Genomic DNA, 12084 nt, shown 5'->3' with positions numbered 1-12084 from the left:
CAACAATTGATTAGGAAGTTCTAGATCCCACCTACTGTCAACCCACAGTCAGGCACTCGAGGAGGTCAACAGAGGCGGTGGAGGAGGATGCAACTGACAACGAAGTTACCTTGCGCCTTCCTGGACAGAGGAGGAGTACTGGTAGCATGTTTACAACTGCATCCTCAGCCACCACTCTGCCTCTGAGCACTAGTCGGGGGGGCTCAGCAGGTCGCATGCCCTCTAAGCCTTGCCTAGCCTGGTCCTTTTTTGACCTTGCAAAGGATCGCCCAAATCATGTGATCTGTAAAATTTGTCGGGAATCTGTTAATAGAGGCCAAAACATCAGCAGTTTGACAACTTCTTCCATGAATCGTCACATGAATAAATATCATATGTCCCAGTGGGAAACTCACCGTGCTGCAATGCGGCCTAGCAGAGCGGCCCATCCACCGCCTGCCCCTTCCAGTGCATCTGGGCGCTCTTCATCTTCTAGGACTGTGGGGACAGCTGTCACACCTGGTTTTCCACGCACAACTTCCACCACTGTAACCGCAACATGCAGTTTGCTTGGTAGGTTGTCAGTTGGTTTGGAAGGGGAAACAAGTGCGTGTGTACAGCTCTCTCAGACATCGATAGCACCAACGTTGGATGAAGGCAACATCATGTCTACGCCTGCACTTTCCTCACAAACCTGCATTTTTCCAGGGACACCCTACTCACCACCGTCTACACACAGCAGCCAGATCTCTGTCCCTCAGATGTGGACAAATAAAAGGCCATTTCCTGTGACCCATGACAAAGCTAAGAGGTCGACTTTATCCCTCTGTAAGCTCTTGGCTACCGAAATGCTGCCTTTCCGCCTGGTGGACACACAGGATTTTAGAGACCTTATGTCTGTCGCTGTGCCCCAGTACCAGATGCCCAGTCGCCACTACTTCTCTAAGAAAGGTGTGCCTGCGCTACACCAGCATATCGCACACAACATCACCGCTTCCTTGAGAAACTGTGTGTGTGAACGGGTGCATTTCACCATCGATACTTGGACCAGTAAGCATGGACAGGGACGTTACATGTCGCTGACTGGGCACTGGGTAACTATGGTGATAGATGGTGAAGGGTCTGCTGCACAAGTCTTGCCGTCCCCACGACTTGTGTGTCAATCCTCTGTCTGTCCAAGTTCCTCCACTGCTTCTGCCTCCTCAACCTTGTTTGGGTCCTCCACCTCCACCCCAAACCTGCCTGGTCAGGCCACCAGCATTGTAACTGCGCAGAAGGAATCACGCACCCCTCATTACTATGCTGGCAGCAGAGCGTAACGGCATCAGGCGGTCTTTATCTTGAAATGTCTTGGAAATAAGAGTCACACAGCGGCTGAGTTGTGGGCAGCTCTGGAGACTGAGTTTGGTAAATGGTTGTCTCCACTCAACCTGTAGCATGGTAAGGCCTTGTGCGACAATGCTGCAAACCTGGGTGCGGCCCTTCGCCTGGGCAAGGTGACACACGTGCCTTGTATGGCTCACGTGTTGAACCTTGTTGTCCAGCAATTTTTAACACACTATCTCGGCCTAGATGGCCTTATGAACAGGGCACGAAAACTGTCTACTCACTTCCGCCATTCAACCGCCGCAGCTGAGCAACTTGCATCGCTCCAGAAGTCTTTCGGCCTGCCGGTTCATCGCCTGAAATGCGATGTGCCAATACACTGGAATTCGACTCTCCACATGTTACAGCGACTGTGGCAGCACTGCCGAGCCCTGGTGCAATACGTTATGACGTATAGCCTGGGCCAACGAGATGCAGAGGTGGGGCAGATCACCCTGATGGAGTGGTCTCAGATCAAGGACCTATGCACCCTTCTGCACAGTTTCGACATGGCGACGAATATGTTTAGCGCTGACAATGCCATTATCAGCATGACAATTCCAGTCATTTACATGCTGGAGCACACGCTAAACACTATTCGGACTCAGGGGGTGGGACAACAGGAAGGGGAGGAACTACAGGAGGATTCATATGCGCAAGAGACAACAACATCACCAAGGTCCAGATGTTCATCATCACCAAGGCGGCAGGCATGGGACCATGGGGGACAGGGATCAACAAGGGCGCATGGTAGCAGGCGAAATGTTGAGGAAGGTGCAGGAGAACATGAAGAAATGGAGGACGAACTGTACATGGACATGGAAGACTCAGCGGATGAGGGAGACCTTGGTCACATTTCAGTTGAAAGAGGTTGGGGGGAGATGTTAGAGGAAAAAAGAATGGTTAGCACCTCTATGCCACAAACACAGCGTGGAATTGGTCCGCATGGCTGCGCCAGACACATGAGCGCCTTCTTGCTGCACTACCTCCAACATGACCCTCGTATTGTCAAAATTAGAAGTGATGATGAGTACTGGCTTGCCACACTATTAGATCCCCGGTACAAGTCCAAATTTTGTGACATTCCAGCCATAGAAAGGGACGCACGTATGCAGGAGTATCAGCAAAAGCTGTTACTCGATCTTAACTTGGCTTTTCCACCAAACACCCGTGGTGCACAGAGTGAATCTCCCAGTTGTAACTCGACAAACATGGGACAGTCTCGTCATCTTCAACAGTCTACCCGTACCAGCAGCACCGTATCTGGTGCTAGTAACAGCAATTTTATTGAATCTTTTCATAATTTTTTTAGACCATCCTTTGCAAGGCCACCAGAGACAACAAGTCTGACACATAGTCAACAGCTGGAGAGGATGATACAGGAGTATCACCAAATGAACATCGATGCCATGACTTTGCAGTGGAGCCTTGCTCATTTAGGGCTTCAAATCTTGAAAATGGCCAGAGCTCTCCATTTACGCCTTGGAGATCTTGTTGTGTCCAGCTGCCAGCGTTGTCTCTGAACGTGTCTTCAGTGCTGCTGGGTGTGTGCTGACAGATAAGCGCACGCGTCTGTCCAGCGACAATGTGGACAGACTAACGTTCATCAAAATGAACAAGTCATGGATCCACAAGGAATTTACTACCCCTGTGTCATCCTGGGGAGAGTAAATGCTTGTGTATTTTGAATGTGCTTGATGCAAATCTACCTGTGAAGTGTACAACTGGGGCACAAGTGCTGCCACTGAAGGGGTGTCTGTGTGGCCCAATTTTTGGAAAAAAGGGAGACTCCGCTTGGAGTAACCCTTGCTTGCTGTGTTTCTAAAAATGATCCAAGATGAACAGATCTGGGATCAGTAAAGACTTTGCTACCTACCCCGGTGCCATCCTGGGGACGGTTAAGGATGGCGTATTTTTTGAATGTGCTTGATGCAAATCTACCTGTGAAGTGTACAACTGGGGCACAAGTGCTGCCACTGAAGGGGTGGGTGCCTGTGTGGTCCAATTTTTGGAAAAAAGGGAGACTCCACTTGGAGTAACCCTTGCTGTGTTTTTAAAAAGGAGCCAAGATGAACAAGTCATGGTTCAGCAACGACTTTGCTACTTAGCCCGGTGTTATCCTGGGGACGGTTAAGGATGGCGTATTTTTGAATGTGCTTGATGCAAATCTACCTGTGAAGTGTACAACGGGTGCACAAGTGCTGCCACTGAAGGGGTGGGTGTCTGTGTGGCCCAATTTTTGGAAAAAAGGGAGACTCCGCTTGGAGTAACCCTTGCTGTGTTTTTAAAAAGGAGCCAAGATGAACAAGTCATGGTTCAGCAAAGACTTTGCTACCTACCCCGGTGTCATCCAGGGGAGAGTAAATGCTTGTGTATTTTTGAATGTGCTTGATGCAAATCTATCTGTGAAGTGTACATCTGGGGCACAAGTGCTGCCACTGAAGGGGTGGGTGTCTGTGTGGCCCAATTTTTGGAAAAAAGGAAGACTCCGCTTGGAGTCCCCTTGCGGTGTTTTGCATGATTTTAGAAGGGCATGCCATGCCTATATCTGTGTCTCGTCCTCCTTTTCCTCGTCAAGCTGTTTTGTTTTCGCATGAGAATTTGTTCTTGTCACTTTCCAATGTGTTTGTGTTGTGTTGTGAGTTGTTTGTCACCTTTTGGACACCTTTGAGGGTGTTTTCTAGGTGTTTTTATGTGTTTGTGATTACCTCCCATTGTTTCCTATGGAGTTCGAGTGGTTCGCCGAACCGGTTCGCCGAACCGAACGCGAACCAGACCTCGGTTCGGCGAACCGAACTCGAGCAGAACCACGACCGGTTTGCTCATCTCTACACAAGACTCTGGCATCTCCACTTTCAGGGGTAATTCAGAGGTTAGAGAGTGCCTAAGGTCTCCTAGCATGAGCGACAGTATAGGAGCCCCCTGTCCCTTGTTATCCCGCAGTAACATTGTGATAGTCACTCAGATTATTTACTATTTGACATTTAAGAGAACTGTTGCTACTGGAGGGATATCTTGGAGACAGGAATGGGAGGTCCGAATTAACGAAGATGTAACTCTTAGATCTCGAAATTGGAAAACAGATTAAGAATACATTTATTTCTAATTTAATTTCTGATGTTATGGCTTAAAAAAATTTCAAAATAATATTAAATAATAATAACATTGTGTTTATTTTTAGCAGATGACTGTATCGGGAGTTCAGATGGACCTGTAATATCTTCAGAAGTTAAAACAGATGATCAAAGTATCACACATGCTACATATGAAGAGCATGCTGTTGTGCCAGATATCCCTTCAGTCCTTCCTAGGAAAGATCTATCACCTGTTCTTTTCAAACAAATCCAAAATTCCAATCATCAAAAAATTCACACTGGGGAGAAGCCATTTTCATGTTCAGAATGTGGGAAATGTTTTATTCAGAAATCAGATCTTGTTGAGCATCAGAAAAATCACACAGGGGAGAAGCCATTTTCATGTTCAGTGTGTGGGAAATGTTTTAGTCAGAAATTAGTCCTTGTTAGACATCAGAAAATTCACACAGGGGAGAAACCATTTTCATGTTCAGAGTGTGGGAAGTGTTATATTCAGAGATCACATCTTGTTTCGCATCAGAAAATTCACACTGGGGAGAAGCCATTTTCATGTTCAGAATGTGGGAAATGTTTTATTCAGAAATCAGTCCTTGTTAAACATCAGAAAATTCACACAGGTGAGAAGCCATTTTCATGTTCAGTATGTGGGAAATGTTTTATTCAGAAATCAGAACTTGTTTGGCATCAAAGATCTCACACAGGGGAGAAGCCATTTTCATGTTCAGAGTGTGGGAAATGTTTTATTCAGAAATCAGTCCTTGTTAAACATCAGAAAATTCACACAGGTGAGAAGCCATTTTCATGTTCAGAATGTGGGAAATGTTTTATTCAGAAATCACATCTTGCCATACATCAGAAATATCACACAGGGGAGAAGCCATTTTCGTGTTCAGAATGTCAGAAGTGTTTTATTCGGAAATCAGAACTTGTTTGGCATCAAAGATCTCACACAGGGGAGATGCCATTTTTATGTTCAGTGTGTGGGAAATGTTTTATTCGGAAATCAGTCCTTGTTACACATCAGAAAATTCACACAGGGGAGAAGCCATTTTCATGTTCAGAGTGTGGGAAATGTTTTATTCAGAAATCACATTTTGTTGATCATCAAAGAATTCACACAGGGGAGAAGCCATTTTCATGTTCAGAGTGTGGGAAATGTTTTATTCGGAAATCAGATCTTGTTGTGCATCAGAAAAATCACACAGGGGAGAAGCAGTTTTCATGTTCAGTGTGTGGGAAATGTTTTATTCAGAAATCAGTCCTTGTTAGACATCAGAAAATTCACACAGGGGAGAAGCCATTTTCGTGTTCTTAATGTCAGAAGTGTTTTATTCGGAAATTAGAACTTGTGCATCAAAGATCTCACACAGGGGTATAATATATACAGCAGATAATCAAGGGGTCCTCAAATAAAAAAAAACACTAAGACAAAATACCCCATAAAATATCTTTATTGCAAAAATTAGCAATCCCACAAACAGGAAGAAATCATAAAACAATAGTACACAAGTGTGTCCCAAAGGGAATAAAGGGAAAGGCACAAAGGTAAACGCCCTAAACAGATTGTTCCATAACATAACCCCTAGGGAGGTTTCTCAGATAAACATTATTATTTCCCGACTATATCCCTGTTAAAAATAGGATTGACATGAATAATCAGCCCAGTACTTAAAGATTATTCAGAGAAGAAAAATGAGGTAAAATACATGGGTTTATTTAAAATTCAAAGATCATTAAAAATGATACAGTAAAATAATGCCTTGTTAGTGAAAGAGTGAGTATTTAAAAAGAGTCCCTTGTGTCTTACATATAGCTGTGATGTCACGGCAGTGATGCTTCTTAGCAGTCTTCCATCAGCTTCCTTGTGAGAATGGTAGAGCCTTCTATCTCCCATGAGCCGTGGCCAGCTTATATACTGTTTTGCCTTGGCTATTACTCACCTACTTGTGACTAAACATGGTTCTACAGTGCCCAATATACAACTCATTTCCAATCTTGGTTTTGCATGATGCAATTATCGATATTTGAATATGAGCTTTAAGTTGTAATGGATATTTGCACATAGCTTGAAACACTCTCACGGCTTTACTATGGATATTTTAGTTCACCATATGTCCTGGCAGCCGGTAATGTATATGTGTCCTTGTCAAGGTTGCAACTAATTACAGTTCTAGCTAGGAGAAAACAGCCTTGAACTGTCATACTGAATAATTACCAACAGGTGGTTGGCCCGCTTTTTCAAAATCAATTCGTACTCTAAAATTTAACCCTGTACATTCAAACCATAATGGCTTAAATGTAAGATTCATTACAAATATTCATGAATCCTTATTATTTTACAATCCCCCCTGAAATGAATTTTTGAGGAATCCCTGGAAATCATAATTCATTCTTTCACCATTCGTATCACATTCATTCTTTTGAAGATCCTGGGCCAACACCTTGATTGGCAACCATCCAACATGAAGCTTTTTGTCAAAGAGTCATGTGTTTGCGTCTTAGCATTTCTCTTAGGATATTATCTTCTTTCTTCATCTCTATTTTCATATTCTTATATATCTTTTGCACATTGCAATAACTTGATAGATAATGCAAACCAAAACTTATAAAAATATGATTATAATAGGAATAAATAAAATATTCTCTACTGCTGTCTTCACAGAAGGCTGTGACCAAGTTTGTACTGATTTTCAAAAACGTTTCCACCAAGTTTTACCAGACATTGCGTTCCATTCGTGCTCAATATCATCCAGTTTACCTTGTCCATGCCGGAATATAATTTCTGCTTCCTTTAATTGTTTTGTTAATGAATCTAGCAATCCTTTATCCTTCTTTATCTCCCTTGTCCACATATCCCTAGGGAAATCATTAATCTGTGATTAATTGAATTGTACTGGGGATACCGTTAAGTTTCTCTTTCCTATAGAAGTGATATTGAAATTTCCTTCCTTCTTTGAAAGAGATCTCACATTTCCTTCTATACAATACAATCCCATAGGTAAATCTGACTTATGTACACAAGTAGAATAGAAAGCAGAAACAGCTTCTGTCACAGACATGACCTGGAAACAAATCTTATTTGGACTTACTGGGGTCACCAGATCATGTATTGTCTGTACAGTCTCTATTCTGGCATGACAAGAGGAATGATTATGGAAACATGAATGATAGATCACCTTATCCTGTCCAGGTAAACAAATCGCCTTAGAAGCAAAACGTAAACATGAAGAAATGTCTAATTGTTCAGTGTTTACTCCATCAAATGCAAAATCTGTGTACTGGAATTGATAAAACACTAATTGTGTATTACTGACAAGAACCCCCAAAACTGTTACAGGAACGATCGTTCCTTCTCTTCCGATCACTGGGATTAGTGATGTTCCTACTCAAATGTTTTGTTCACATCCTAACCACTTATTTACACACAAATCTGTGTGATTTAATGCATAATTATACTCTGCAGGTAAATTCCTCAGTATTTTGTAGGATTGTCCAGCAAACAGGTCCAAAATTTAAAAGTAAAAAATCTTTTCTTTATTTCATTGTAGATAAAATTCCATTATGTCAAGTACACAAAGCTTAGAGCAGGAGGATGCATTTTGGATATCACATCCTTATTCTGTCTCTATACAGAACATAATGAAACAAGCCTTTTAACCTCATAACGGCGGCCATACGACTTAAAGCGGCGGAAAAACAGGGTGCTTATTCTATTCCGACGCTTTAAGATGTCAGGCCGAAAAAAGCCTATAGCACCCCCCAGCGACCAAAAATCTTGGGAATTTCAGCTACCGGGGGTAGCTGAGACCCACCCAGATTATGAATCGGGGTGTTTTTTTTGGACCCCGATAATGTGATCGCCGGTATACACTGTATACCGACGATCACGTAAAAAAAAAAAGAAATGGCTGGTAAAACTGATTTCTTTTTCATCTGACGTGATCAAACATGCCAGATGAGAAAAACATTTAAACTCCTAGTGCCCCCAATACCCCAGTACTGGAGAATACCACCACCCACACCACCCCCTCCGGAACATTCAAAATGGCACCGAAGCGCACCGAAAACTGCCGCCGCCGCCGGCTCTGCATTAATTTCCCTCCGATCTGAAGTGATCAAACATTTCAGATCAGAGGGAAATGTCCTCCCCCTGTACACCAGAGCCCTCTGGTCCGCCGGACCCCTCTGGTTTTCCAGAGATTCCCCCCCATCCGGAGCATGCAAGATGGCGACGCGCACAGCAGCCCGCCGGCCGCTCTGATCCTCCTCTCATTTCTGTCGCATGTGACATGTCACATGCGACCGAAAAGTCGTCCCCAGGTCCTGCCAGGTCATACCCAATCATTTTTTCAAATAACATTTTTTTGTTGTCTTTATTTTTTTCTATTACTGACTGGGTTTGTGATGTCGGGTATCTGTTTAGATGCCGTGACACCACAAACCTCTGGGCTTGATGCCAGGTGACATTACAGCTGGTATCAGCCCTGTATATTACCCCGTTTGCCACCGCTCCAGGGCAGTGGGATGAGCTGGGGCGAAGTGCCAGGATTTACCACATCTAATGGATGCGCCACTTCTGGGGTGGCTGCAGCCTGCAATTTTTAGGCTGGGAAAGGCCAAATAACCATGGCCCTTCCCACCCTAATAATACCAGACCACAGCTCTCTGCTTTACCTTGACTGGTTATCCAATTTGAGGGGGACCCCAGATATATTTTTTTAATTATTTCAAAATAATTATAAAAAACAGCCTGGGGTGACCTCCAAATTGGATCACCAGCCAAGGTGAAGCTGCCAGCTGTGGTTTACATGCTGCAACCGTCTGCTGGCTATCAAAAATGGGGGGACCCCACGTCATTTTCTTTATTTATATTTGAGCTAAATACAAGGCACAACACAATGAAAGTCACTAATGGGCACCATCTTAGAATATGCAGGGGGTAGGACATTATATATGTGTTAGACATCTATCCATCCATCCATCCTAGCTCTTTAGGCTGTGCACCCACAATCAAGATTTGCAGCGTTTTGGATGCCGAGTGTTGTCACTGCGTCCATAACGCTACGCTGTGCAGTACAAGCACTGCGTCCTAGACACAGTGTCGCTGGATTGTGGGCAGGTAGCCTAAAAGTGAGAAATTTGGCGCTACAGCAACATTTTTGTGAAGTACCTGTAGATTCAAAATTCTTACTATACCCCTGAATAGAGTGCTTGAAGGGTCTAGTTTCCAAAATGGTGTCACTTGTGGGTGTTTCTGCTGTATAGGTGCCCTAGGGGCTCTGCAAATGCGACATGTTGCCTACAATTTATTTCAACTTTTACAAAATTCAAATCATGCTCCTTTTGTTCCGAGCCCTACTTTTTGTCCAAACAAAGCTTTTTTAGCCACATGTGGGGGTATCAGTGCGCTAATAACAAATTGGATAACAAACTGTGTGGTCCATTTTCTTGTTCTTTCCTCTTGAAAAAAGGAGGAATTTGGTGCTAAAGCAACATTTTTCTGAAAAAAATTAAATTTTCAATATGACTACCTAAAGTTATCAAATTCTATGAAGTACCTGTGGTTTCAAAATGCACACTATACCCCTAGATAAAATCCTTGAGGGGTCTAGTTTCCAGAATGGGGTTACTTGTGGGGGAGCTCCACTGTTTAGGCACCTCATGGGTCTCCAAACGCAACACAGCGTTCGCTAATGATTCCTGCCAATTTTGTAGTCAAATGGCGCTCCTTTCCTTCCAAGCCCTGCCATGCACCCAAACAGTTGATTTCCATTACATATGAGATATCTGTGTACTCAGGAGAAATTGCACAATAAATTTTATGGTGCATTTTTTTCCTGTTACCTGTGTGAAAAAAATCTACCTGGTTGAAGTAACAATTTTGTGGCAAACTTTTTTTTTTTTTTTTTTATTTTCATGGCTCAATGTTATAAAATTCTGTGAAGCACCTGGGGGTTCAGGGTACTCACCAAACATCTAGATAAATTCCTTGAGGGCCCTAGTTTCCAAAATGGGGTAACTTGTGGGGGATTTCTGCTATTTACGTACTTTAGGGGCCCTACAAATGCGACATGGTGCCCGCAATCTTTTTCAGCCAAACTTCATTTCCAAACTTCAAATATTGCTCCTTAAGTTCCAAGCCCTCCCAATTGTCCAAACAAAGGTTTCTGACCACATGTGAGGTATCACCACGCTTATAAGAAAATGGGTAACAAACGTTGGGGTCCAATTTTTTTATTACCTCTTGATAAAGAGAAAATTGATGCTAAAACAACATTTTTGAGAAAAAAATGAAAATTTTCAATATGACAACATAATGTTATCAAAATCTGTGAAGTACCTGTGGGTCCAAAATGCTCACTATACCCCTAGAGAGAAGCCTTGAGAGGTCTAGTTTCCAAAATGGCATCACTTGTGAGGGGTTTCTGCTGTTTAGGTACCTTAGCGGACCTGTAAATGCAACATGGTGCCCACAATCTATTTCAGCCAAATATGCTTTCCAAAATTCAAATATTGCTCCTTCTGTTCTGGGTCCTCCCATTTGTCCAAACAGAGGTTTCTTACCACATGTGGGGTATCGGCGCGCTCATAAGAAAGTGGGTAACAAGTTTTGGGGTCCATTTTGTTGTGTTCTTTCTTCTAAAAGTGAATTAATTTGGGGTAGAGCAACATTTTTAGGTAAAATTCTTTGTTTTGCTTTTTTTCATTCCACATTGCTTTAGTTCCTGTGAAGCACCTGAAGGGTTAATAAACTTCTCGGATGTGGTTTTGAGTACTTTGGGGGGTGCAGTTTTTAGAATGGTGTCACTTTTGGGTATTTTCTGTCACCTAGGCCTCTCAAAGTGACTTCAAATGTGATGTGGCCCTAAAAAAATTGTAAATTTTGATGTAAAAATGATAAATTGCTAATAAACTTTGAACTCTTCTAACTTCCTAACAAGAAAAAAATTTGTTTACAAAATTGTGCTGATGTAAAGTAGACGTGTGGGAAATGTTATTTATTAACTATTTTGTGTCACAGAACTCTCTGGTTTAACGCTATAAAAATTCAAAAGTTGAAAACTGCTAATTTTTCAAAATTTTTGCCAAAATTCAATTTTTATTTATTGTCCAAAATTTGATACTAACATGAAGTCCAATATGTGACGAAAAAACATTCTCAGAATCACCGGGATCCGTTGAAGCGTTCTAGAGTTATAATCTCATGAAGTAACACTGTTCAGAATTGCAAAATTTGGTCTGGTCATTAAGGTGAAAATTAGCTCCGTCACTAAGGGGTTAAAAGCACAAGTAAACAGGACATGAGGTCACAATAGCAGTGGCAAATTGAATTAATTAATCAAACATCATGTATGTGCAAAGGGGAACAGGAAAAAAAGAGAAGAAAAAAAAAAGAAAAACAATCAATACAGAAGCATTAAATCATTTTTAAGCTTGAGACCTGCAGGTGATCTCGTTTGCATATCCAAAATCCAATGTGCTTCTTTACGTAGTAAAATGTTTTTTTATATTACCCCCTCTACGTGGTAACAGAACTTTTTCCAAAGCATTCCCCTGTAAACCATCAAGGTTACCACCATGAACACTCAAAAAATGTTGTGAAGCTACCGATAGATTTCTGGTAGCCGCATTAGAAATCTCATAA

The 12084-nt window shown here is 42.4% G+C and overlaps 1 protein-coding gene across 1 annotated transcript in view; it reads left to right on the top strand.

The window, feature by feature from the left end:
- LOC142259092 (uncharacterized) overlaps positions 1–8759 on the top strand; it is a 151567-nt gene extending 142808 nt beyond the window's left edge. The window contains exon 6 of the mRNA XM_075331610.1: positions 4526–8759. Within this exon, the coding sequence (XP_075187725.1) occupies positions 4526–5754 (1229 nt within the window). The 3' untranslated portion in view covers positions 5755–8759. The remainder of the gene's footprint in view (positions 1–4525) is intronic.
- The last annotated feature ends 3325 nt before the right edge of the window (positions 8760–12084 follow it).

The sequence above is a fragment of the Anomaloglossus baeobatrachus genome, assembly GCF_048569485.1.
Source record: "Anomaloglossus baeobatrachus isolate aAnoBae1 chromosome 5 unlocalized genomic scaffold, aAnoBae1.hap1 SUPER_5_unloc_26, whole genome shotgun sequence".
NCBI lineage: Eukaryota > Metazoa > Chordata > Amphibia > Anura > Aromobatidae > Anomaloglossus > Anomaloglossus baeobatrachus.
Note: the sequence above shows the minus strand (reverse complement) of the source record. Positions and strands in the feature narration are given on the sequence as shown.